General features: G+C 40.1%; 2 protein-coding genes and 1 long non-coding RNA gene across 6 annotated transcripts in view; 2 read left to right on the forward strand and 1 right to left on the reverse strand.

The window, feature by feature from the left end:
- The window catches only part of LOC124264737 (myosin-6-like), a 50,931-nt gene extending 45,713 nt beyond the window's left edge, over positions 1-5,218 (forward strand). Inside the window, 3 exon segments of the mRNA XM_046699508.1 lie at positions 2,732-2,841; positions 3,176-3,275; positions 3,506-5,218. Coding sequence (XP_046555464.1) covers positions 2,732-2,841; positions 3,176-3,275; positions 3,506-3,808 — 513 coding nt within the window. The 3' untranslated portion in view covers positions 3,809-5,218.
- Positions 5,219-10,454: 5,236 nt separating this feature from the next.
- On the forward strand, positions 10,455-10,630 carry LOC124264758. Its single transcript, XR_006895233.1, has 2 exons — positions 10,455-10,527; positions 10,568-10,630. It is a non-coding gene; the product is annotated as an uncharacterized LOC124264758 (long non-coding RNA).
- Positions 10,631-10,740: 110 nt separating this feature from the next.
- Positions 10,741-27,219, reverse strand: part of LOC124264756 (spermatogenesis-associated serine-rich protein 2-like) — a 51,371-nt gene continuing 34,892 nt past the window's right edge. For 3 of the 4 annotated variants that reach the window (XM_046699535.1, XM_046699532.1, XM_046699531.1), the window contains exons 2-17: positions 24,716-24,804; positions 23,238-23,346; positions 22,588-22,634; positions 21,116-21,251; positions 19,309-19,527; positions 18,961-19,068; positions 18,545-18,674; positions 17,722-17,780; positions 17,103-17,212; positions 16,511-16,591; positions 16,318-16,339; positions 15,734-15,850; positions 15,434-15,528; positions 13,970-13,987; positions 12,921-12,999; positions 10,741-12,614 (exon numbers count right to left, since the gene is read on the reverse strand). In XM_046699535.1, coding sequence (XP_046555491.1) covers positions 12,148-12,614; positions 12,921-12,999; positions 13,970-13,987; positions 15,434-15,528; positions 15,734-15,850; positions 16,318-16,339; positions 16,511-16,591; positions 17,103-17,212; positions 17,722-17,780; positions 18,545-18,674; positions 18,961-19,068; positions 19,309-19,527; positions 21,116-21,251; positions 22,588-22,634; positions 23,238-23,346; positions 24,716-24,760 — 1,842 coding nt within the window. In that variant the 5' untranslated portion in view covers positions 24,761-24,804 and the 3' untranslated portion in view covers positions 10,741-12,147. The remainder of the gene's footprint in view (positions 12,615-12,920; positions 13,000-13,969; positions 13,988-15,433; positions 15,529-15,733; positions 15,851-16,317; positions 16,340-16,510; positions 16,592-17,102; positions 17,213-17,721; positions 17,781-18,544; positions 18,675-18,960; positions 19,069-19,308; positions 19,528-21,115; positions 21,252-22,587; positions 22,635-23,237; positions 23,347-24,715; positions 24,805-27,219) is intronic. The other variant, XM_046699534.1, reaches the window with a different exon arrangement.

The following is a 27,219-nucleotide window of genomic DNA, read 5'->3' on the forward strand; positions in this document are numbered from 1 at the left end:
GTTGTTTAGTCATTAGTCATACGCCCATTTCTCATACGGCCACTAGTCATACGGAACGGACCGGATTAATTAAAACAACAAAGGCCATGCTCCCTACCATATAATAGACTCGCCTGCTTTTCTTGTGTGAGATCCAGCTGCTTGTCAAACATAAGTTAATACGTCTACTCTGCATACCGATTGTTTTGAATACGTTCTTAGAAAAGCGTGGTAAGATTATCATTCCATTTCCGATTCGAAATTAAACTATTATGTCAATTTAAGGAAATATTCAATTTGTTTAAAACTTAGTGTCTACTCATGTTGTAGATTGTTTAAGACTAACTGACTAACTACCTATATACTGACCTAAGATGGAAGAATCATCACTTATTGATCATTTATGCAGGTTTAATCGAAGTGGAATATGTGACATCAAGGCGAGGCACACGACAAGTTTTGTTTCAAGGTCATCTACACAACAAGAATTTGACAAAAGAACATTGTATTCACTGGCTGTGTGTCGTGAAAGGCTGCAGAGGCAGAGTGACAACCACTGGCAACTATGTCAGCAACAGCACAGCACACAACCACGGACCTCAGGATCAAGGCGCTGTGAAGTTCATCAGCAACATCAGGAAGCGAGCTAGTGAGGAGACCACGCCAGTACGACCCTGTACCAGGACGAACTAGCAAAACAGGATCCCCAGCTTGTGCCCCATCTGCTGTCTTACCCAAGTGTTTCCAGCGCCATGTACCGACATCGTCGACATATGATACCTGCCCTACTACAGACGAGAGGAGAAGTAGAGCTGGAGGGAAAGTGGACACAGACAATGAGTGGCCAGCCGTTTCTGCTGTTCACCGATGGAGATGGAGAGGAGAAGATGCTGGTCTTTTCATCCATGGACCAACTCTCAGTTCTCCAGTCAGCTGACAATCTTTTCATGGATGGGACTTTCTCATCATGCCCGGCCCTGTGGAATCAACTCTATATCATCCACGCAAGAAGAAGCTCCGTGACCTACCCCCTGGTGTTTGCTCTGCTCCCTAACCGTCGCACCCAGACCTACCGCGGTCTCTTCAGTCGACTGAAGGAAGAAATCCAACAACGACTGCACCGAGTTCTGTCCCCCACCACAGCCCAGACCGACTTCGATCAGGCCTCCATCCGCGCTGTTCAAGAGGCGTTTCTCACGACACGAGTCTGAGGATGCTACTTCCATTACACTCAGGCGATCTGGAGGAAGGTACAAGACCTGGGCTTAGCGGTCCAGTACAGGGAAGACCCGGCTGTCGGTTCATGGGTAAGAAAAGCCTCAGCACTAGCCCTCCTCCCTGCAGCTGAGGTACAGGATGCCTGATTACATCGTGACTACCTGGGTCGACGATGACGCCATGTTCCCCATCGCTCTGTGGAATCACCATCGCAACCTTGGACCCCGAACGAACAACAATCTGGAGGGGTTCCATTATCGGATAAACACGACCCTGCCTCACAGCCACCCCAACATCTTCAGATTCATTGAGCTAATCCAGAAAATCGAGAAGTCCGAGTCAGTGAAGATGGCACAGCTGGATTTTGGAGCTGCTGTATGCCCCAGGAAACACGTATATCGCGAGAAGGAGAACAGGCTCGCCAGACTATGGGATCAACATGAAGCTGGCCAGAAAACATCTCTGGAGTTCCTGGACGCTGCTGGATATCCACCAGACATCTAAACTGACTCTGTATGTGAAAAAGTACAGAAGAAATGTTTAATCGTGATGTGAACACTCTGCTAAATAATGTGTCAATATTAAGAAGAAGTATTGAAGAAATTATTATAGTTTGTGAACAAGAAATTATTTACACTTATATATTTATACTTGTTATTATAATAAATAATATCTTGCTAAATTCTTTTTGTTTCGTTTCATATGGGTCATTCCATTTACCTACAGAGGTACTAAGGGCTCATAATGTAAGAGCAATCACTCATGACGTGTTTATTTAAGGCGTAACACTAATGGGTCGTATGACTAATGGGGTTACACCAAGTCAAACACACAGCACTACACGCCTGCTCACAGACACGGTGAGTCCAGCTCACAGCACTACACGCCTGCCCACAGACAGGGTGAGTCCATCGACAGCTCACAGCACTACACGCCTGCCCACAGACAGGGTGAGTCCATGGCCAGCTCACAGCACTACACGTCTGCCACCAGACACGGTGAGTCCAGCTCACAGCACTTCACGCCTGCCCACAGACAGGGTGAGTCCATGGCCAGCTCACAGCACTACACGTCTGCCACCAGACACGGTGAGTCCAGCTCACAGCACTACACGCCTGCTCACAGACAGGGTGAGTCCATGGCCAGCTCACAGCACTACACGTCTGCCACCAGACACGGTGAGTCCAGCTCACAGCACTACACGCCTGCTCACAGACAGGGTGAGTCCATGGCCAGCTCACAGCACTACACGCCTGCTCACAGACAGGGGTGAGTCCATCACAGCCAGCTCACAGCACTAGTCCATGGCCAGCTCACAGCCTGCTCACAGACAGGGTGAGTCCATGGCCAGCTCACAGCACTACACGCCTGCTCACAGACAGGGTGAGTCCATGGCCAGCTCACAGCAATGTATGTCTGCTTTTGCCTCAGTAACAGGGTTTGGCCAATGTGGGCTCCCAGCCTTGTGCAAGTCATGCTCAGTCTTGGGACATGAAAAGTACATTAACTAAATACTTAACACCTTTTCTTACAGAAAGTGCGTCTGCTGGAGTATGAGGAGCAGTTTCAGGATAAGGTGCAAGCTGTGGATGACAAGTACAGACAACAACTGCAGGAGCTCATGAGGCAGAACACAGAGCTCAGGTACAGCTGGCAGAAACATTCCAAATGTTTGTTTTTATACATAAACAAGCATTTTATCTTCTGAAAAATGTGATGGGTGTACTCATTAGTAGGCTGCAGTGCATCCTGAGAAAAGCCAGGATTATGTCTCTTATGATGTCTCTATGTCCAAGATGTGAACACATTATGTCAGTTCTCAAGGATCTTGTCTGGTTACAATACAAGAAAGAATCTCAGGAAGACACTGTTGGTACATCAACAGGTTATTTATGGGAACTGTTGTTGGTGGTGGTGGTAAGTTCCACAAATTCTTTCAAATTATCTCAATAATAATAAGACTTACTTTGACTTCTAGGCGCCAGTACAACAAGAAATGTGGGGAGCTGTTTGATGAGAAGGCCATGTCTGAGAAGGAGAACTATCAGCGAGTGCAGTCAGCCAAGGAGACCATGAGGGTAGGTCACTGCTACTCCCTCTGTCATCACCTGGCACTACCTGTGTTCCATTATTGTGCTCTAATCCATCAGTTCAAACATATGTCTGGTGCATGTCTAATGTTGTCAGTCGTCTAAAGTGCTGCATCCACGGTCACGTTCATGCTTTGTCGTAACTAAAACACTGGGCAACCTAAGTCTCTCACTCAAAGATGTACCAAAGATGAAAGATAATTTCACCTTCATTTCAGACTCTTATCAAGGTTAAGGAAAGGTCAAAGGTCAACATTAGCGCTGCAGACCCAACACTAGAACAGTTAGGACGAGTGCCCAAAGTGCGACCAGGGAGTGCACCAATTACACGTCAGGAATCCAAAAGTGCACATCTGAGTGCTGGAGAAACTGATCACCTCCATAAACCTAAAGAATTTGTACGTCCAGAGACTGTGGTTCCCCAAGAAGACCCAGAGTTGGAGAAAATTCGTGAAAAGTTATTTTCGGAGGAAGTTCGAGTATTCACTAAAGAGGAAATAATCAGTGCTCTGGATTCATAACCTGTACACTCTCAGTGCTGGTGTACATCCCGGTATCCAGGGTTTGTCTTGAGACACACCTTAACTGTTCAGTCTCCTGACTCAGATTCAAAATGAATAGACATCTAAACATGAACCTGTAATCAATTGTTAGTTGTCACTGATATAGTGCACATCTATTAACAAGATTAAAATATATCTGCTGTGGAGAAGGATCGATTGACCTGTCTAAAACTACAACGGCAGCTATGTCTGGAATACCTTTTCATGGGTAGTATTGAATGGCATTGAAGAGTATTCAGGATAATATCTAATGCCTGACCATCAGGTCACACAAATCAGCACAGTTCATGTCCTGTAATGTCGTATCAGGAAACTATTGTTTTCAGCAGCCCATCTTTGGTAAAATTCACCCTGATTGTTTGTAGGTTTGGCAGCATCATGCTGTGGGTTTAACGGAAGTGTAAACGTCGGAGATCAGCATCATTTGGGCTTTCAGTTTCCACATCCACCTGACATGTCATGATGTAACTGAAACGCTGTTGACAACAGCATTAAGTCCACTCACTCATAATCACATCACTGACTTCGACAAAAAGACATAAATCACATCTGATACTTTCTCAGAAAAGATAGAGGCAACATATTCTACACACAGTTGTCTCCCTTTAGATGTTGTGGAGTGACCTCCCTTTACAAGTTGATGAGCAGCTAAAAGGAAACTTCAGCTACCAAATTACTCGAGATTTATTCACTTAGAGCAGGTTTTCTTTTGTGCTTTCCAAGATGTTTCAGAGGAAAGAAACATATTAGGTCTGGATTTCAATGGAAATGCTTAGAGGTCCCATTTTGCTGAACAAAATGCAAAATAGGAACTGATTGTAAATTGTTTCTAGATCACTGCAACATATCTGAGTATATATGTGGACTGTCATGGAGGAAGTAGTATATAGATAGAGATATTCTTTGTGACATAGGTAGCTGGGTGCTTTTTCATTCTTCAGTGTGATTTGATTAATTTCTCAGGTAACCAGATATTTTGATTGATATTGAATTACTACATCTCAGCATTGATTATTCTTGCCAGGAAATTCACAGTAAATAAGCCACATGGGCTTTTCTTTAAAAAATACAAAACAAATTGTACTTTAAAATATCAGAATTTGTCATACATTGATATTCCTTTGTTATACATGTTTCTGAATTAACATAAGATTTTCTGTCATGATTATTTCTGCTGGATCTACAAGGTACATGTATTAACACTTATATTTTCCATACCTCCTGTTTACATGTTGATTGATCATGTCAATGAAAGCATTTCTGTGATTGAAGAGAATCCCTTTGCCATTCCATGAAACCTTTATTCATGTATTGTATTCTTATCTCATGTTACGATTGTTTTTTAAGAATAAACTTTTGTGCTTGTTATCCATGAATCCTTATTTCAAAATGCTTTTTGCAGAACACATGTTTTTTTAAAATGTTTCCACCTGCAAGACACTATGTTGTTAGCACCCTGAGGGAATTCCGGTTTGAGGTCCCCAACAACCTGTGGTTGAAAGAGGCAGGTTTGTTCACGTCACAACATGTTGGTGTGGATCATTGCTTACACTATCAATCACTGGATTGTCCAGATACGATAATATGAGCCTGGTGTTAACAATGAAATGTACGAACTGCAGCATGGTCTCATTCAGAACTTGGTTCACTATGGAGTGAAAGTTGATAAACACTGCAGGCAGCATTAGTCGAGCAGCATCAAGGTGGCTGGGGCTGGATGATACAAACTGCTGGTTGATAGATTAAGTAAGTATCTAGTTTGTTTGTACTGCTAATGCGTATATTGAAGAGTTTTCTTTATCCATATAAAAGGTGACATGATGAGTTAGTTTAGTGTTACGCCTCATTCAGCAGTATTCCAGTTATATGGCAGCGGTCTGTAAATAATCAAATCTGGACCAGACAATCCTGTGATCAACAGAATGAGCATCGATCTGCACAATTAGGGAACTGATGACGTGTCAACAAGTCAGCGAGTCTGACCACCTGATCCTGTTAGTCGCCTCTTACAAGAAGCCTGGGTTACTGAAGATCAATTATAACTCGGATCTTCACAGGTAGTGAGATGGTGTAAAAAGGTGAAGTGGGGTTTAATTTTCACTTTCAAGGTCATTGTAGTTACATAGACAGACATACATTGTGTTTTTTGTGTTATGTATTTCATAATTGTTGGAAAGGGAGATCTGAGTGCACCAGGCAGAATTCCAAATTACAAAATATAATCATGAATCATTCAACAGACAAGCCTGAGTGACAATGTTCACAACAAACAACAGAAAACTGTTCAAGTTTCTCATCACCAAATTGAAGAATTTATTATCAAGAGTACAAGCCAAAAATGGGGGACAAATGTTACAAAGTGTCTCCCCATAGCCGATACTACATCCCACCCCCAGTCACAGTACACAAAATAGAACTTTATAATGTTACACTGTAACAGTCAACAGTCAGTGGCAACATTCAACACATAACAGACCAATCAGAAAACAGGAACTGCTGGCTCATCCGATCAGATTCTCCAATCATGCACTATCTTCATTCAAATGAACTTAATCTCACACAATCCAATCAGGCGTAAGTATTGGCCGATAACTGTTTCGTTTAGTATTGATGATTGTGCTGTTCCTGCATGCATCCAGTATAATTATCACATAGGAAATATACAATTTAAACTATGTACAATATCTTAAAAACCCAGCCAAATAATACGTCCCACAAATATGTAAAAAGGTTGTCATCGTCCAAAGTTTCCCCCAAATATCAAAATTTATGTCAACTGCATAGATTGATACCAACATTGTTCATGAGACAATCCTATTCCTTCACTATCTGTGTACATCACAGATGAGAAAAATACAAACATATGTAAATGATTCACACACATCACAAATCAGTGAGACAAACAGATCATGGTAATGCCATTTCAAGTGTGATCACAAGTATGTTGAGAATATTTCGTTGGATATGCAAATTTCACATTATATTTGTGACATAAGACGTGTAAACAAGTAACATTGGTTGGGTTACCTTACAACTTAACACAATCCACATATTTCAAACAAAAATAAACAAACGTACAACATATGCTGACCAAGTTCTCAGGTTAACCACTACCAACTCATCTGATGACAAATTTCAAACATTTCTGTGATTCTGTGATCACAATTAACACAGTCAGCTTTGGATAGCACAAAGTCCCCTGGCTACTTACCAAGTTACTCATTGCTCATTGGATCCACATTTATTGATCTGATAATGTAGGTTCTTTCTTTGAAGGCAAACCTAAACCATTCTGTTTCATCTCATATCAGAATAAAAATGCTAATTGCACATGGAAATAGCTAGACAATACCAACCTACTGGTAATCAGTTGCTCAGTACAAGGAGTTACACATCACCACATGCCTGAGTTGGGGCTCACACTGATTCCCACTGTGTAAATAGATGTTGTGGTCTTCCAAGATAGTCACCCACCTCGTACCAACCACGGCTACTGCGTGTTTAAGTGGTGTTTAATGAACAGCTCCTGCATGGACACGTTCACTAGAATTGCTTTCACACACTGCTATACTGAGTGGATGACTGAATGATGTCTAAAGTTGTAGTAAGAAGAATTTCATCAGCTGCCTGCACAGTATCATAGATTCTCAGCCAGGAAAAGCAATGGTTGATATTGCCTGCACAAATGTCATTATCAAGAATGTCACCAAACCTGACCCACAAATACAGTTTAGTCTAAAACTAGTTTGCTTGCATCGCATTTATTAACTGAAAATATTTGATTAATTAATTAACTGAAATTTAAAAAAATAATAATTAGATTTTGAATTGTGTGTCCTTGTCCCATCCAAAGTAGACTGTAGATCTTAAAAGATGAAATGCATGACTTTGATAATCAACACTGAGGAAAGTCTTATTAAAGAACATTTAAATAATTGCACGGACTGTCATCCACATGGGGAACTGATGCACTGGACCCACGATGTCTTATGTCTGGAGTATATATAAGTGTCAACATGTGGGCTGTAAAGCCAGCAACAACATCAACACTGGATACAAAGATGTACTATTTTACAAGATTGGGTTAAATATGTCTGGTCATACTGTGTCAACTCAATTGACAGGCAGTGGAGTGAAATCAACGATTGATATGGTGAAATTAACAAGATCAGCAGATGTTAGTGTAACATACAGCACATGTGGTCCCGGTGATATGTGTGATTTTGAAACAAAGTAATACAAAATGGACACATTTAATTTGAGTGGACTTAAAAATTTGAAAATAAATTCAGATGAAAGAATAATCAGTAAAGAAACATGAATAATTAGATATTTTACACATCCAAAACTATAAACAATGCTATCTATCTGATGACAAACAGTTGCCATGGACACGTCAATGATAACTAAATGTAATTTATGCAACAAAGTTTACCAGCACTAGTGCCATCAGCAACCATATTTGAAGCACTATTGAGTGAGATTTCACACAATTCAATTACAACACAAACACAAGTTTTAATGAAACAATTCAATACATGTGATAAAGCTTTCAGTTGGACAGATCAAAATAACACTGTTACAAAATACAGTTGATGAACTACGCTAAGCAGGAAGAGGTAGACCTATGTTTGGCAGTTCCAGCAGTAAGTACTTTCTTGTAAGTTTAGGGCAACTTTCACTCAGTGTCAAATCAAAGCATTTATGAAGGTGATGGATTCTTAGGATGAATCAAGCTGAAAACTATATTCCAAAAATCCCATAACGAAAACTACTGAATCCTTCAAAGGTCTCACCTAACCATAAGTCGAACTCTACAGAAGCTTGATGTCATAATATAAGCATGGTCAATCAACAGCAAATAATTCAACAATATCGGAATCTTCACTCCGGGTATGTCCATAATACCACAGATGTTTCTACCCTCTGAACCCTACCAATAGTCTGCATACTGCAGATATCCTCTTCTCGTCTATGTACACTGAGTATTTGGATGTAAGATCCCAGCACTAGCACTGATGTAGCTATAAGCATGCCCTAACTATGTGCATATACGTTATATATAGGATTATAGGATGGGTCTTGTATACACAACTACAACTATCATGCATGTCTACTTGACTTAAGAACAATCCAAGTAAGGACTGTATTATCATCTCTTCATGAACTAGGTGACACATTTTCAACGAATTGAATTCATTGACTAAAACAGAGCCAGCGACACCACAGGAGACCAATGGACACAATTAGAGACCCAGGGACACTTGCAGGCCTTGGGATGAAATAGGAGGACACCTGAGGGTACAACAGGAGATTCAGGGATACAATATAACACCCATAAGCACAATAGGAAAACCAGGAATAGAATAGGACACCCAGGGATAGCATAGGAGACCCAGGGACACAATAGGACACCAATAAGCACAATAAGAGAACCAGGAATAGGACACCCAGTGATACCATAGGAGACCCAGGGCACAATAGGACACAGAGAGACACAACAGAACACCCAGGGACATAATAGGACAGCCAGGCAATTAATAGGAAACCTAGGGACACAATAGGACACTTATCAGTACAACAGGAGATGCAGGTATACCACAGGAGACCCTGGGATACAATAGGAAACCCATGTATACCATGGGAGACCAAGGGATATAATTGGAGACCCAGGGATACAATAGGAAACCCATGTATACCATGGGAGACCAAGGGATATAATTGGAGACCCAGGGATACAATAGGAAACCCATGTATACCATGGGAGACCAAGGGATATAATTGGAGACCCAGGGGTACAATAGGAAACCCATGTATACCATGGGAGACCAAGGGATATAATTGGAGACCCAGGGGTACAATAGGAAACCCATGTATACCATGGGAGACCAAGGGATATAATTGGAGACCCAGGGATACAATAGGAAACCCATGTATACCATGGGAGACCAAGGGATATAATTGGAGACCCAGGGGTATAGGAAACCCATGTATACCATGGAGACCAAGGGATATAATTGGAGACCCAGGGTACAATAGGAAACCCATGTATACCATGGGAGACCAAGGGGGAGACAGGGATACAAAGGGATATACCATGGAGACCAAGGGATATAATTGGAGACCCAGGGGATACAATAGGAAACCCATGTATACCATGGGAGACCAAGGGATATAATTGGAGACCCAGGGGTACAATAGGAAACCCATGTATACCATGGGAGACCAAGGGATATAATTGGAGACCCAGGGGTACAATAGGAAACCCATGTATACCATGGGAGACCAAGGGATATAATTGGAGACCCAGGGGTACAATAGGAATCCCATGTATACCATGGGAGACCAAGGGATATAATTGGAGACCCAGGGGTACAATAGGAAACCCATGTATACCATGGGAGACCAAGGGATATAATTGGACTGACTGACTGACTGACTGAGTTTGGTTTTACGACGCTTTTAGCAATATTCCAGCAACATCACGGCGGGGGACACCAGAAATGGGCTTCACACATTGTACCCATGTGGGGATTCGAACCCGGGTCTTCGGCGTGACGAGCCAACGCTTTATCCACTAGGCTACCCCACCGCCCCGGATATAATTGGAGACCCAGGGGGACAATAGGACACCTAGGGATATGACAGGAGACCAAGGGACACAATAGGACACCCAGGTATAGCACAGGAGACCTAGAGACACAATAGGACACCCAGGTACAGCATAGGAGACCTAGAGACACAATAGGATACCTAGGGACATGACAGGAGACCCAGGGATACCAAGGTATAACATAGGAGACCCAAGGACACCATCGAGTCATATCATAGTCTACGTTTGTCAAACACTGAACAGGTAACACAAAATGTCATAAATGTCTAATGTCAGAAAGTAATAGATTTGTGGATTGAAAAATCTAAACTTAATTTGTGTATAGCAAAACCAAACTATTCATAGATAAAACTTGTCCCTGGTATCATTGCATGTCATGACAGATATACATTAACAATATCATTCAATATATGGCACAGGGTTCAGGTGTAAATAATCATCACTACAGACAAGAGAGAATTTCACCCTAAATCAATCATCTCAACATGGTAACAGACATATTGGCACAAAGGAAAAATTAATCTTAATAAATCACAGTCAACTATAAATAAAGTCAACATTATTTAATATCATTGTGAAAATTTCAATGTGTTATTCCAAAGAAAAATATCTGGGTTGTTTTATACAAAGAAAAATAGATTACTCTTTACAAACAAAAAATGTTTTAAAAATAAATATCATGAGCAAGAAATTCATATGTATCATGTTTTGAGTGTTTTGTTTCTATACTTCTTCTTCTATATATGTAGTATATACAAAATACCAAGGTACACATGCTTACACATGTACAAGCAGATTTACTGAAAACAGGATTCAGGAATTACTCAGAGTGTTAACCTTCGGTCAAATTTTCTGACTAGGGCTGAATTGAAAGACTTGTACAATCAAGCTAATTATGGAAATTTGTAGTTACAATGTTCTGAAGAATACCGTCTTTGGGGACATTTGCATATCTACAGTCTGTAACAAAGCGTTTTACACAGCAAAGTATTGTCTGTACAAAGTTTACATTCTAACCATAAAAATGGACGAAGTCAATGGTGTCATATCATGACGGAAGTTGCATGGAGGTTCTACATGTGCAAGTTTCATCATAACAGTAGAAAATAACAAAAATTACGCTTGTCAAATCAAACCATTCACCCACAAAATAAGAATGTTCAACTCAGGAAGTTTCTCTTAGGACACATACACTTGAGATGGATGTAAGGTAGTCAGAATATGGACCCATCCATGAATATGATGAGTTATTTCATCTTTCAGTAACTGACTATAGTGATCAACATATTTCATTGTGTCATGCCAATTTAAGTCACACTGTCATAATATTACACTTCACAAATCATTTGAATTATAAAGAAGTTAATGGCATTTCATGTGTCTGTTCTGACGCTGAACTGAAAATAAAGTGCTTAGTATGGACCATAAAGGGGAATACTTTGAATCTGTTGTCATACTAATAGGTATTGAAGACATCCCTCCAATTTAGTCCACCTATACTAGTTGCTTTCAGGATTTATTAATGCAGAATATAAAATAATGTACACAATGAAAATCATCCTTAGGTAAAGACCATTTTCCAAACACAATATTTGCAAGAAATTCCTGTGTAACACATTAACACTTGTTACAATAATAACAAAAGGAAAACAATGTGTGCATATGAAAGCCATTAAGCCAGTAGTTAATTCTCTCCATTTACACTTGTTCCATTGACGGCAGGGGTTCCTGATGTCTTGCCAGCCTGACTAGATTGAGCATTAGGGTGAGGACTGGGATTACTTCTGCCTCTTCCCCCACCATCCCGACCCCTGCCCCCTCTACTCCGACCCTCCCCATGCCCTCTTTGGCTGCGCTCATATTCCCTTCGATGTGAACCATCCTCAGGATAGCCATCCCCCCTCCCTCGACGTCCTCTCCCCCTTGGTCCTCCACTACCATATCTGCGAGGACTGGATTGTCCACCTGAGTAGTTCCTTCTAGGGGACTGGTTGGATCTGTTGTTGGGGTTGGTTTGCTGTGTGGAACCTGACTGAGCAGACTGGGACATGCTAGAGTGGTTTTCTCTCACGTGATCAGAAGCGTCTTTTGGGGGAGTATCCTTGTTGTTATCCCATCTCCTGCGACCAGACTTGTTCCTCCGGGAGTCATCTGGAACATGGAGGTATTAAATCTCTAAACAACTCATGTCTTCTGTAATAAATAATGTTGGGGAAACACATGTTCTTTGTCTAACCTGCCCCAAAACAGAACAATGTAATTTTAAAAAGAACACCATTGTGTGTTTATACAAATTTCAACCATTTACTACATCTGCTGATAGTGGTCCTTGTTTTAGCCGATGTAGATAGACACAAATGGACCCAAAACATTTACTTTCAATTTTCCAAACAATTTGACTTCATGTATGAACAAGCAGTGGCAGGTCCTACAACGTACTGCCTTCCACCGACGTACCTCCATGATCACCATCTTCTTTTTGAGCAGTTCCTGATGCAGGTCTGTTTCTAGGAGGTGGAGACTTTACAGACAAACCCTAATAAAAAGAAAGGATTAAATTACATATACAGTAGTTCTGTTTTATCAAACTTTGTTTCAGTACCTTCAACTTGCAATATTTGGTATCATTTTTAATAGGTTTAACTAACTTCAAACATTTTGATATCTATTCATGTCAGCTTACTAACTTTTCATGATTTCATTCTTATTCATGGATCAAACACTGCATGTATTCTGCCCAATGACATATACTTCCGATTAAATTCTGAAACTGAACGACTTTCTTGGCAGGCAGATTCTAACTATGGAGAGGGATCAGGTTATCTCATCACTTGTCATGCAGATATACCTCTGATCAAGGATCAGGCAAACTCTCCCCGCTGCCACCCTCTTTATCTCAACGACAGAGTGACATAACTGACAACAAGTGTTTGTTATACACAACATATTCTGGGTGTATAACGACTGCCTGTAAATAATCCAGTCTGGATAAACCCATGCTTGATATTATGTGCAACAGTCTCTTCCACTGGGGTACAATAACACACACAAGCAATGAAGTCTGACACCTAATCTATTCAGTCCCCTCTCACAGGTTGCTGGGGATCTACTCTATGTCAGAATCCCCAACAGGAGAGTACAACTGATTACATCATTAAAACACTAATACAGACAAAAATCCATGACACCCTACAGAAATACTGTAAAGGAATGGGATTGACACTCAACCTTCACCTAAGGGGAGATAATATAAGGCATCTAATGCACATGACGAAGATGGAAAGCATAGTCAAGCCAAGCCCATGACAATCAAAGATATCATATTCAATCAGACGAGCTCAAGGGGAAAAAAATCATTGGAACTTAAAAGTAAATATATAAAAAATAGAATCAACAGAAAATATAATAAAAAAGAAGCAATGCATTACAGCCAGCTGCTTGGGGAGGGCTAACTTTCACGCGGGTTAATTGATTTGTCAGGAATAAGAACAAGCAGACATACAAACCTTCTTCTTATTAGGTTTCTGCATAGTGAAAAATACAACATCAGATGAATGGTGCCAAGATCTACATGAGCAACAGATAGTCATACATGATACTATAGCAGGCTCACAACACTTCTGTAAAATATAGCTCACGGGATTCCCCTGCTGGGAAACTCCAGGGGAATACACAAGGGATATATTCCTTGTTCAAGATAGTTACAGTCAAATCTGATTCACTCTTAAGCCCTGTATATGATAACTAGATACAGATGAAAATAGCTCCAAACATATTAACCAAGACATTTAATACTGGAAAAATAGGAAAGAAAGTGTTCCTTTAAGATCACTAATAAAAAGTATCCTTTGTCTTCAAAACATCAACATCACACTTTTGAGGATCTGTATGATAAACCATTGACTCACATTATGATATATAAAATGTGCAAGATCTTCTAATTGCCTTTTTTCTCAAAAACTGCGGATTCAAAGTTAGATTTCTACAAACCCATTCCCTCCCTCTGTCATCATGGTGATAGCTAAAAGTGCCTAATTGTTCACAAGTCACAAGAAAGAGACCTAAGTTCAGACAATGAAGAAATCATTTGCTTGCCATCTGATTGGTTAGAGCTAGTTTCTCTGTATAATGCTACATTTAATTGAAATGTAAGTTTTCTGACTTAAGAATTTCAAGAACGAATCTGATTGACTGAAAAGGGTAGTTTTGCTTGGGACTTGAGCTGATTCGTGATCTATGTCATAACAAAGCACCCTTCAGATGACAGGTTCCAAGAGTTTCAGGAAGATTTATTAAACAGAAATCTGTAGTTCTGATCAAAATAAGGACACTTATGCCTATATTAACAGTAATCAGCTGGACTTTCACTCCTACTCCAAACCAACTCCATATGCAAGTCAATACTGCTGAAACACATTACTCAACAGGTGGCTGTCAGATACCATTTATTTTATGAGTTGTGTCAAAGACACGAAAGTGAATTCCCCACATAGTTAATGACATGCTAGAGTACAGCTATGTGTTTCTTACACACCAGTTTAGATCAGGAAGGATCATGAGTGACATCACCACTGCTGACTGACTATTACCGATACCTAGTGCGACGTGTGACAAAAGAGTTTCAGATTCATCTGCGGATTATCAAGGCGATGAAGGTAACGCCAACAAGACAAGATCAAACAACATCTAAAACATTGTAAATCCACAACGTATCGACTCAGCCATAGGTAAATTCAACGGAAGCGAACAACACCTATCAGTGGATTACAATGAATGTAATTGCATTTCATTCTTTGTGTTGTAAAGATAGAGGTGTGTTTATAAATGAATCCTATCAATCGGACTCCACTGTATTTCAATCAGAACTTCAGATTCCTGTGCTTTTACTCTTGTTAGTCCCTGAAGAACACTGTCAATCATGTCCCTTCAAGGTGTGGAGACTAACTTGTGGAGATGTAGACTAAGCTCACCTGTAATTGCAGGGAGTCTTTCAATCGTTGTTGCAGTTGAGCCATTTCCGCCGCAGACAAGGTGTTGTCTCTTGGAGTTGAGGCACTGTCTAGGTCTGGAAAAGTACCAACAGCCATTACCTCCAAACACTTGTAATTTGACCTTATAGCTATGTTTAGTGTAGTGACATTTGAACTGGACTTGAAAGAAGATATGTTGGAGAATGGGAATTAATTATAACAAACACCGACTGAAAGATGGCAGGTACAAAACAAGAACAAATCCGCGACATATTTAGTAGTTATGTGATGACATATTACCAGTATGCATAGGTTGAGATCTAAGGCCTGGAGACGTGGGCTCGTCCTGTCCGACACTGCTAGCTACCGAGGAGACGGATGGACGCCGAGTGTTGTAGGAGCACTTCACAGGTACAACTGAAAATATTGATAGGGACACCAGTCAACACCTTTGACTCTGGAAAACAGTTCCAACTTGACACATTAAAAGTTTTCCCATATGCATCATCTAGGAGGGCTATGATTGATTTCAACTAGAACATCAGTGTCCATGTTCTTATTTAAGTTGTTGAAGAAAACAGTTTCCCTGTCATCGTCAAGTCTATGGATACCAGTTTAGGATGTTTCTGTAGTCAAACAGGCTGGACGTCTGGGCTACGTCACACAGAAGTAAGAATGTACCTGTCAATTATAGATGCTTCTAAACACACAAAAGAAACTAATATTCCTTTGAGAAATTGAATGAACGGTATGATTTTGTTTGAGATGGGATGTAACTAGTCATCAACACCATCAAAATATCCACAAACAGATCAACTGTACTGGCAAATTTCAAAGACATCGTGAAAAATGTCATGTTTTGGTTACACGCTACACAATCTCACCTGATCCAAAAGTCCTGATTTCCTGAAAGACAAACACAAAATCATTTAAATCAAATCTGAACTGCCATCATCACAAGTGTGTTGGTGACACCTTAACAAAACACATGGAAGGAACAAAAAACTGTGGTAACTGTGAGTATTGAGACAAGCATTCTAATCAAATGAATGATGATTCCTGTAATGATCTGCTTACCTGTAAAAAATGGTCCGAGTCATATGTAAACCTTGTAGTCCGGCCAAGATCCTCGTCTACCTTCCGGTCACTTACAAACAACTGAAGGAAAACAAGGATATACCAGTTACATCTCCGGAAACGAAGCCAACCCCTCCCTTTTGAGACTAGGTCCGAATCGTTTCCATGGCAACCGGGAAATATAAAAATGACAATAATCTGAAAATAGCAAAAGGTACCACTTTTGGATCTGACTCACATATCTGCCAAGTTTTGCTGAAGGACATTAAGAAATTTTCGAGTTGTGCTCTGGAAACGAAGCCCACTCCTCCCTTTTGAGACTAAGTCCAAATCGTTTTCATGGAAACCGAGAAAAATGAAAATGACAAAAATCCGTAAATAGCAAAAGGCACCACTTTAGGTTCTGTTTGATATATACACCAATTTTTGTTGAAAAATATTGAAAGTTTTTTTAGTTATGCTCCGGGAAAGAAAATAATTACGGACGGACAGACAGACAGACGAGCCATCGACTATATCCCCCGCATTACATACAAGATGCTGTGACTTTTTTTTATAGCTTTCATACACTGTTTTTCAATTTAATACTCACTTTAATATCGGCCCTAAGTTCTGCTAGTTCGGTACTGTTAAGTCGCTCTGCCCTCTCCACACGCACTTTCAGGTCTGCAGCCTTGACTTGACGCATGCGGAACACCTGGTCTACACAGAACAATACATACATCAGCTTACACAACAAGCCCCATGTCTTGTTGTAACCATGCATGTCTACATGAGCCTGTACACATCAGTTTGCCTACCATCTGTTATTTAGTAAAAGCTTTCCAAGCTCAATGTATGATCAGACTACATTGATGGAACATAACTTGCTCCTCTTAACAAGCACCTGCAAACCCATTCTGACCTGGGCATGGCTGAGTTCTGATAGTTTATTTGGTCACTGTTTAATGCAGGCTATAATTCATCAAGTCTGGACCAGACAGTTCAGAAGCTGATATCTGCAGTATCAATCTATGCAAAAGGTATATACTGACACGCATTGATTGAGTCAGTGGCTTATCATCTGATTGGATTAGCCACCTTTACAACAAGCATGGCTTGGTGAAGATCAATTGTAACCCGATGTTCACAGGTCTGTAGACAGTATCAGACAAGAACCCTGACAACTACACATGGACATTTATCAGATTCAGATTCTGAGGTCTACTCACTGGCTTGGTCCTTCAAGGCATCAACTTCTCGTATCAACTGAACCTCCCGGTCATTAAAGCTGAAGCAAGATGACGACATTGATGTAAAAGGGTTATTGGTGTATCATGTTTTTCTCTATGATCATCTGAGATGGTTAATCATGTCTATGCATCATAAATGTCAACTGTCAATTACATTTCTATTTAATGATAATGCAAATAAAATATATTTTCAACTGTAATCAACACATAATAACAAATATTTTGTTTTATTGGCAGCTCCATTTGGTTTATATCCACACCCCTCAAAATGAAGCAGCATATTACTAAAAGAAACTTCATGCTGGGATGATGTTACTCTTTTTGCCAAACACACACGCACGCACGTATGTATGATTAATACACTGGACTATGTCATGTTTGTTACTCCAGAGTTCTGTGCAGCAATCATCAGACAAACTGAAATCAAGTTGCTTGGAACTATGTTTTTTCTCACTCAGCTTGTGTGCTTTCCATGCCGACTGGTTGAAAGTAGTCCACTCTTTTTGTTGATCTTGTTGCCGAATTTCCAGCTTCTCTTCAATACATAGTTTACATAATCCTGAGTCTCGCTTATATATACAGACAGACAGACAGACAGACCCAGACACACCCACACCCATACACACACACACTACACAATATTTGCCAAGAACAACAATAGTCATCTTCCGTCATTTGCCTTTCGCAAATGAAAAGCAGACAAACAGCAGCAATTTACTTTGTTGACATTTCAATCTGATGGCAACAAATATACCCCTTCAGTGAGTGGGAGCATCCCTGTACACTACATCAAGCGACCTACCAGTTCCTGGCCTCATCAAACACTGCTTTCACTCTCTTGTAAGCCTTCTCTATCTCAGAGTCCAGACCCATACGTAACCTCTCCAGGGATATCGTCTGCCGCTGAAGATCTTTTGTAGACTTTTCCAAACCTGCAATACAACAATCAGAAATCTAGTTGAGGCAATATTTACATATATATGTGTAATACCTCTGTAACTAGATTGAAACAGTAGACAGAGACATTGCAAACAGATGGACAGCTCCTTCAAAACGTGTGATGCGACTGAATGAAATGTAAAGTCACAGTAAATTAAACTTGTTTACCAGAATGCTCAGACACAAACAAGGCAACCCAACAAAACATGTCAGTGTGGCTAAAGGAACGTACTACTGAGTCAGCACCCTGACAATTGGTCTGAAGCACTATGGTCCTACCTGCAAATGGTTTCTTTACGCCCTGGCTGCTCACACTAGACACACTTCGTTCTCTCGAGGTTCGTTGTCGCTGATGATGCGTGTTTTGACTGCCATGGGGATGATGATCTGCAACATTCCCATCATACATTGTCATGCAGTCACTTGACAATACTAGATCTGTGCAACTTGACGGCAATCGAGGCAATGGAGTAGGATGATTAAACTAATTGTTGTTGGGAACTCTAAATCTCTTTGGTGGATCTTACATACATGTTACCACATTTAACACAGAGTGTAAATACACAAGACATCTCAAGAAATTTGGTCAGGTTTTCAATCTAAGGTGATCATAGTACAAGAACATACCTGAGTGTTTGTCCGAATGTTTGTTATAGTGTTTGTTGTTATGTGTCGATTTCTTGGCCTCATCAGTAGATGTGGGTGTCGGAGCAGACACTGTGGAGGGAGCTGGTGTAGTGGAGGGAGCAGAGGGTGGGGCGGCTGTTGCCCCGCCGGGGGCTTGCTGTGTAAGTTGGGAAGTGTCTCCGTCCAGCAGCCTGGCCCGTGCCTGCAGCAGCTCCTCATCTGGAATCAGCAGCAGGTCACACAATAGGCTTCTTGCATCTGGTCAGTGTTTCACTTTTAGTCCAGTTGTATCACAAACCACTAACACTCAAACTGGTTACCTAGCCTATAAGATGCATCCCTATGTTCTTTGTCCAATATGCTAAGGACTGACTGTGTACTGTTTTCAGTGTTAAAAAACTGATGTGTAAACTGTATCAATGTGCATGGCAGATTCTCACAAAAGATTTCACATCTTTATGTTTATTAATACCTAAATGAACTGTAAAAAAATAAATTCAACCCTAATGATTTTATTTCACAAATACCACATGTTTTCAACAACTGTTGAATGAATATAAGAAAAAAATCTACAACAAAAATCATAGAAATCAAAACAGATACATCTGATAAGATCAAGAAATATTCCTGGCACAGGGCTACATATTATGGCATCACATCTGAATCAGGTCGCTGAAGTTAGTCAATACAGAGTAACATCAAACAAAGATCAAAGCATTCTCGATAATCTCCAGGGTACACATTCTGATAAATCGCCACTAGTACCCTGCATGCATTTACAGCTCAGACTGATAATGTTATAACCTCCCTTTGCTGGCTCCGCCTTCTCACAGTAGCCAATCTGATAACCGTTACAAACGAGCTTTCCAGTATAAAAAAAGATAGCAGCTACAGCTGCAAAGCTTTGATCGCTGTGCAACTCAGATTTAGGGAAATATCATATAGACAAATTGACAGGTATGAAACCTTAAAAAATATATGCAAGAACTCCTTCTACCTCTTAACATTACTGTTTACCGAAGAAGCTGAAGTGAGTTATGATAGACGCCTTCTGATTGGTACACTCAACTTCCCAGCGTAGACACCTGATTGGATAAAAAGCCAGCAAAGGTAGGTAATAAAATTATCGGGCCGAGCCGTAGATACATCCAGTGTACTATTGGAGATTTATCGGCAGGTATACCGTGGAGATTATCGAGGATGAGATCAAAGGGCCTGTAATGGAGTTGCTCCACTTGCATCAGTGTATATACAAAGGGAAACCACATCTCTCTACAGTAGAAGTGAGTGAGTGAGTGAGTTTAGTTTTACAACGCTCTCACCAATACTACGGTCTCTAAAAAAATAGATAAATAATAATAGAGTCTGGGCCAGACAATCCAGTGATCACCAGCATGAGTATTCATCTATGCAACTGGGATACGATGACATGTGTCAACCAAATCAGCGAGCCTGAAGATCAATTCTAACCCAGATCTTCACGGGTCTCTACAGTAGGAACTAACATTAGCTGATCCAGTCATTTCTATACCTACAGACACATTCCATGTGAATCTCTCCTTCTCACATTACAACTACCATGCTTCCCACTACTTTCAGCATACACTCGCCTGGAAATCAGATTTCTGGTTAACAATCGGAAAGGTATTTGAATCACTATCACAATTCTGGTGTGAAATCTGTGTCTTACGTGTTCCAATTTGAATCAAAAGGTATATAAAAACGAGTCCCATTGTTTGAATGTGAAGCAGATTATAATTTTGACTTGACTCCATCATGGTCAGTAGAGGGGTGGGACCTATCTCACCTTCATGTACATCCCCATTTGTAAGTGGCTCTTTGGTATGGTTGGATACAGCAGTCTTCTTGTCATCAGTGGAAGGAGGACTCTGGTTACCTCCAGATGCTTTTGCCTTCTTATTTTTTTTCTTCTTATTTGGGACCTAGAACCATGAAACATAAACATGTGTATACTGAGTCTGAAATACTAAAGCTTTCTTGCAATGGTTAGCTCAGTAATCTATCCTGATCAGACACACCAAGAGGACGAAGTTAGGCAACTGAGCACGAGAAGCAGTGCTTGAATCACCCACTTGTCTGACCATCAGCCACAGCCTGTTTTGGTCATGGATGGTCAACTGATAAAATGTACGTGAATTTTTAACACTGGTAGTGGTCCGATATACAAAAATAAGTCCAAATGTTTTATAGGCATTTAGAAGTTGGTAGGGTAATAAAACACACTTGATATGGATGTGCAACTTCTTTATTATTTACACACGTTTCTGGGCTAATACCTGCCCCTTCATCAGAAAAAGGAGCAAGTATTAGCCCAGAAACGTGTGTAAATAATAAAGAAGTTGCACATCCATATCAAGTGATTTGTATTAAAATAAGTCCAAAGCCAGTTATTTGGAACAGACCATGGCTTTAAGCAAATTAGAGTGCGATGATATTTTATTACAAATGATACTGTTTAAATACCCATTTTGAAATTAGACTTAGCATCATCATAAACGATAGCTGAGGTAACAAATAATAACTTTAATACTGAAACTATTAAGGATGTAGCTACCATGGAGTCTCACTATCACTATAAAAACAAACAGGAAGGAGGAACCGTCTCAAAAGGAAAACCAGGACAGGTGTTGGGGTCGGGCTGGGGATAGATATATCAGCTAAGATAAGAATGATAATCCCTTAAGGGAATTAAACTTGGGAAGTACACGGCATGCCATAACAATTTACAAATAATATGCAGTCCTGTCGATCTTCGGGTGGTCATGCCACTTATATATTTTAAGACATTTAATACGTTGGCTGATTTAAGCTTTTCTATGGGTATCATACTGTTTCACATATCTCAACATAAACTTTATGAAGGAAAGACACCTTAGATGTTAATCAATAAATGAGACATATTCAGCACACAAGAAAAAGCATAAAATATCTTTGAGATGACCCTTTGTGCCTGTAGGCAACACATGCAATTCATGCCAGGTGAGTTGACAGTCCATTGTCATACCTGGAGAGAAGGAGACTATTGTCAAGTTGTTAATGGAATCCCTAACATGTATGATTAGGGGCACATTTGCCTTAAAGGGATGCATTTCCAGCAGATGTCAATCACAGACACATGGTTGTTGTTTCATGACAAAAAGTCAATGATTAGGAAATGAAACATGAACTCTTTTCAACAAACTCAACTCTGAAAATATCTATTACAGATTCAACAAGAAGGATTAAGTTTGCTGATCAGCGTAGCCCCTACATACATACCTTGTTACCAGTAAAATGCCATTCCGTTAAGGCCTCTTTAGCACCATCTGAAAAAAAGCATTCAGATCTTATTTTGAATACCATACTCTTCTGATAAGATACAAAACGTATGTGTTGATGTCAAGCATAAGCCTCAGCATGTCAAAGTATGACATTGTTGAGGCACCTAGTAAACAAGATTTACTGATGTTTATTAAATCGCAGTCATCAATATTCAAGGTAAATCTAGACAAGGCTGGAGAATGAAAGAACAATCATGCCATCAAGGTATGATAAAACACAATGTGCCAACACAATCTGCCAACACACACTGCCTTACCACCCAACCCAATCCAATCCAATCAGGTCATCTCTTACCACTAGCAATAGAGTGGGTGTCTACATTAATCAGGGTACCAGTTAGTAATTAACAAGCACATTGTCCTGGTAGTATTGTGGCAAATCCAAAGATGTTAATATTGTTGAAAGTAACACCAGGATGGTTCATGTGCAAGCAACACGTAATGGAGAGTGTGACAGGTGTAAATACTGTGCATCCGAAAGTCCCTGCCCAGGATTAATCATACCTTCCTATCTTCATGAAGGCAATAAGTATCTGTACTTTATCATCAGGTCAGCGTAATATGGTCACTATCTAATCTGTCACTCACCTTCCAGGTATGCCTGTATTGCCCTTTCTACATTGTAATCATAGTACTGAAGAACTAGAACTATCTCATTGGTGCTCTTGCCCGGGACCACTTCTCGCACTGCAGTAACCTGAAAGTAGCAATGTATTGTATCCATTGCATTCACCTGTTATACACTATACTGACATGACACAAATTATCATTACACACTTTATCAATGGTATTTTCTCCTGGACAAATCAAACAACTACTTTTCATGCATTAAACATCCATGCATTCATCATGCTCAGGTGCAAATTGTTACATTTGTTGAGATCAAAATCAGGATGATTATTCCAACCTTAGCTCAGCATAAAATTATTTGAAACAATTCACTTTATGAGGTTTCCATCATGCTGACAAATATGATAGATGAATCATTTAGCCTCTGATGTGCATCAGTTACATTTAATCAGATCTTTTGCTTCGATATGCTACATCTCTGCACGGAAATCTGATGACAGCTCCATGGGAGGTCGAATCAGGTGAACTTTCCCATTACACCACTGAGTCTTCTGTATTTTCAGTACAAGTGAGAAGAAACCATCCAGTCTTCATTTATACTGGACAGTGAAAGTTCACTCAACTGACATGACCTCCTATGGAATGGGGGAGGTGGGGTAGCCTAGTGGTTAAAGCATTTGCTCATAACACTGAAGACCTGGGTTCGATTCCCCACATCGGTACAATGTGTGCAACCCATTTCTGGTGTCCCCTGCCATGATATCGCTGGAATATTGCTAAAAGGCGGAGTAAAACTAAACCCACTCACTCTCCCATGGACTCCTAGGTGTCATTAGATGTTCATGCAGAGAGGTATGTGTACCACATCTGAGTGGAAGATTCTCTGTGTCTGCATGGCCACATGACTTCAGCTACTTGGCATCTTTCTGATTTCTGGCAACTAACATACATCTGCTTTCCTTTAGACTATTCCCCATGTTCAACCGAGGTCATGGATAGAAATACTTGTGTTCCAGGTAACATGGACCCAAGAAGTAGAAGTTGCATTAATTGTATGGTCAAAATAGCTGGAAAAAATTGTTTTTATCCCAATGTAAACGATGAGTTTCGTGATGGCTGTTTCTGACTTTATGAAAACATCTGGCAAGTGGTGCTACCTGAATCACAGCTTTTGGGAGACTTTCTCTGGCAACATGTTCCCAAAATACCACACACAGTATATCAATTGAATGACATTTTAACATCTTTGGGTGTCATTTTAGTACAATAGAGACAGACTTTGTGGAGTACAACTTCTTTATGTTGTGAGTGTAACATTTCGATACAGATGTCTGTACCATTGTCAAGCAGTAATGATCATATTCAAGAAACATTCTAAACATTAATCTGTTGTAAGCATGTGCACGATCATGTTGATTTCAGTTTCAAGTTTTTCGGTGAAGAGTAAAGGCCTATCCAAGTCCTTCAGTACACCTGGACACAGTTTGCCACCCTACCTTTTCTTTCACATTGACCTTGTCCTCAGAGTTGACCTCGGCCATCACAGCTTTGGTGCGTGTGTCAAAGTGAATGGATGTAGCGTTATCTGGAACAAAAAACAACACAATGAGCAACGATAACGATCATTTACAAATGCCAGTCGGAACAGATCCCTGTGAAATATGACAGTGTTGAAAATTTGGGGAGGTCCTGATGTCTGATGTCTGCAGCTTCAGAGTAGGAATACAGCATGTCTGGGGAACCACTGAATTTCAACCCATTATATTAGTGTTCTGACAAGGACAACGTGACTTCCATGCTAAACATTATGATGTGTAGATACGTAACATATGCTATAAACTGTTATCAGTAGGTACATTTGATACAGGGGAAGTAGATCAAACTGATAACTTGCTTCTGTAATATACACTATCTCCAACTGCTGCATCTTCAACAGGTGGAGTGTCAACAATATCAACAGGTGGAGTGTCAACAATATCAACGGTAACCCACAAAAACACCACAATGTTCGAGCCTAAACATATATTGAGCGAACCATCAACACGTTTCAGGTTCCTGTCTTAACATCTACTGCATTACAAATTAATGATAACAAGTGTTTGCCACTGATATGACAATGTCCCACGCCGCTAAAGAATGGAATATCTATATTTACTATTTTTATTTTTGGTCACACACACGATGCCTGAAATGACTGGTGTCTGCATAATCACCCAATGTAGGCTGTCAACATACTTGAAAACACTGGGTGCAATGTTTTATGAGATATCGTGCTTAATTAAGTTTGAAAAGTGGTCAAAGTGTCGTGGTGACTTTGAAAATAAGGTCAAGGTCACCCAAATCAACTGGTGTCTACGTAATCCCCCAACGTAGGGGACAAAAAGGAACATTTGGATCAAACTAACAATGGTGTGACAACCAATGCACAAAATTACTTCAAAAACCATTTTTATTATGTTTAAACCAAAATACATTACCTCCTTTTTCGGACATAAAGTAATGTTTCGTATCAATCATATTTCAGATAAACCTTGATCTACCAAGCAGTCAATGCAATGATCACAATTTTTCTGTGTTTTCTAAGAGCTTAATTAGAACATTGTCTCTGAACATAAATGTAAGAATGGCTGCATTTGTACATCCACGTACACTACACACACTAGTGTTACAGCAATGTTACAGCAGTGTCACTGAAATAGTGACAGGTGCCAAGAACAACATGATGTTATCAAAGATTTTGAGGGCTGACTGACTGACTGAATTTGGTTTTACACCGCTTTTAGCAATATTCCAGCTACATCAAGGCGGGGGAACACCAGAAATGGGCTTCACACATTGTACCCAAGTGGGGATTTGAACCCGGGTCTTCGGCGTGACGAGCCAACACTTTAACCACTAGGCTACCCCACCGCCCCCAGATTTTGAGGGAAAAAATTACTGTTCTATATCATGCTACATAAAAGATGTAAAACAAAAGCTAACCATATTAACAGCAGAGATGACAACATCAACAACACTTACCAAACCATGGCCTCATCGAAATATTTCATTGAGCTCTTAGCAATAAAGTTATACTTTTCAAGATCCAGTAGATGCAAATTAAGGCCTTTTGAAGGCCAAACTGGTTAGTTTCAAATTCTTTCACAAATTGTGCACAAGTATTTCCCTGATAAGTACCAACAATATTGTACTCCTCAGATGAATAATTACGAATGACTTTGCTGCATATTTCTATTTAAAACTTCGCTGGGAGACAAGTAAAAACCATGTTACCATGGCTACAGTGTAGAGGTGAGGTAGGAACATCATCATGTCCTTTTCATATTCCCAATATTAAAAGATAAACATTTAGGATGCCCAACTAATTATATGTTACCATGGCTACAGTGTAGAGGTGAGGTAGGAACATCATCATGTCCTTTTCATATTCCCAATATTAAAAGATAAACATTTAGGATGCCCAACTAATTATATGTTACCATGGCTACAGTGTAGAGGTGAGGTAGGAACATCATCATGTCCTTTTCATATTCCCAATATTAAAAGATAAACATTTAGGATGCCCAACTAATTCTATGTTACCATGGCTACAGTGTAGAGGTGAGGTAGGAACATCATCATGTCCTTTTCATATTCCCAATATTAAAAGATAAACATTTAGGATGCCCAACTAATTATATGTCCACGAGTACTCAAATTACAGAGAGAGACCACTGCAAGAATTTTGAAGAAAGGGTGTCATGAGGTGGTCAGTTGTTTGAACACCTGGGTTATATTCCAGAAAGTTACCTTGCATTCAGGTGCTTGTAATTCATTTACTTTGATCGAATCTTGCGATCATCATCATAGCCCTACGATCACTTTGTGGTACAGGCCCTGGCCCCGATCATACCAATTAAGAAAATGGTACTTTTTGTTACCCCGTCTGGTGTGCCGCAGTAAGCATGATATAGGGATAAATCGAGGACAGGTTGTTTCTCAATGTTGTAGCACTATTAAC

The sequence above is a fragment of the Haliotis rubra genome, unplaced genomic scaffold, assembly GCF_003918875.1.
Source record: "Haliotis rubra isolate DU_JTF1 unplaced genomic scaffold, ASM391887v1 Scf94, whole genome shotgun sequence".
NCBI lineage: Eukaryota > Metazoa > Mollusca > Gastropoda > Lepetellida > Haliotidae > Haliotis > Haliotis rubra.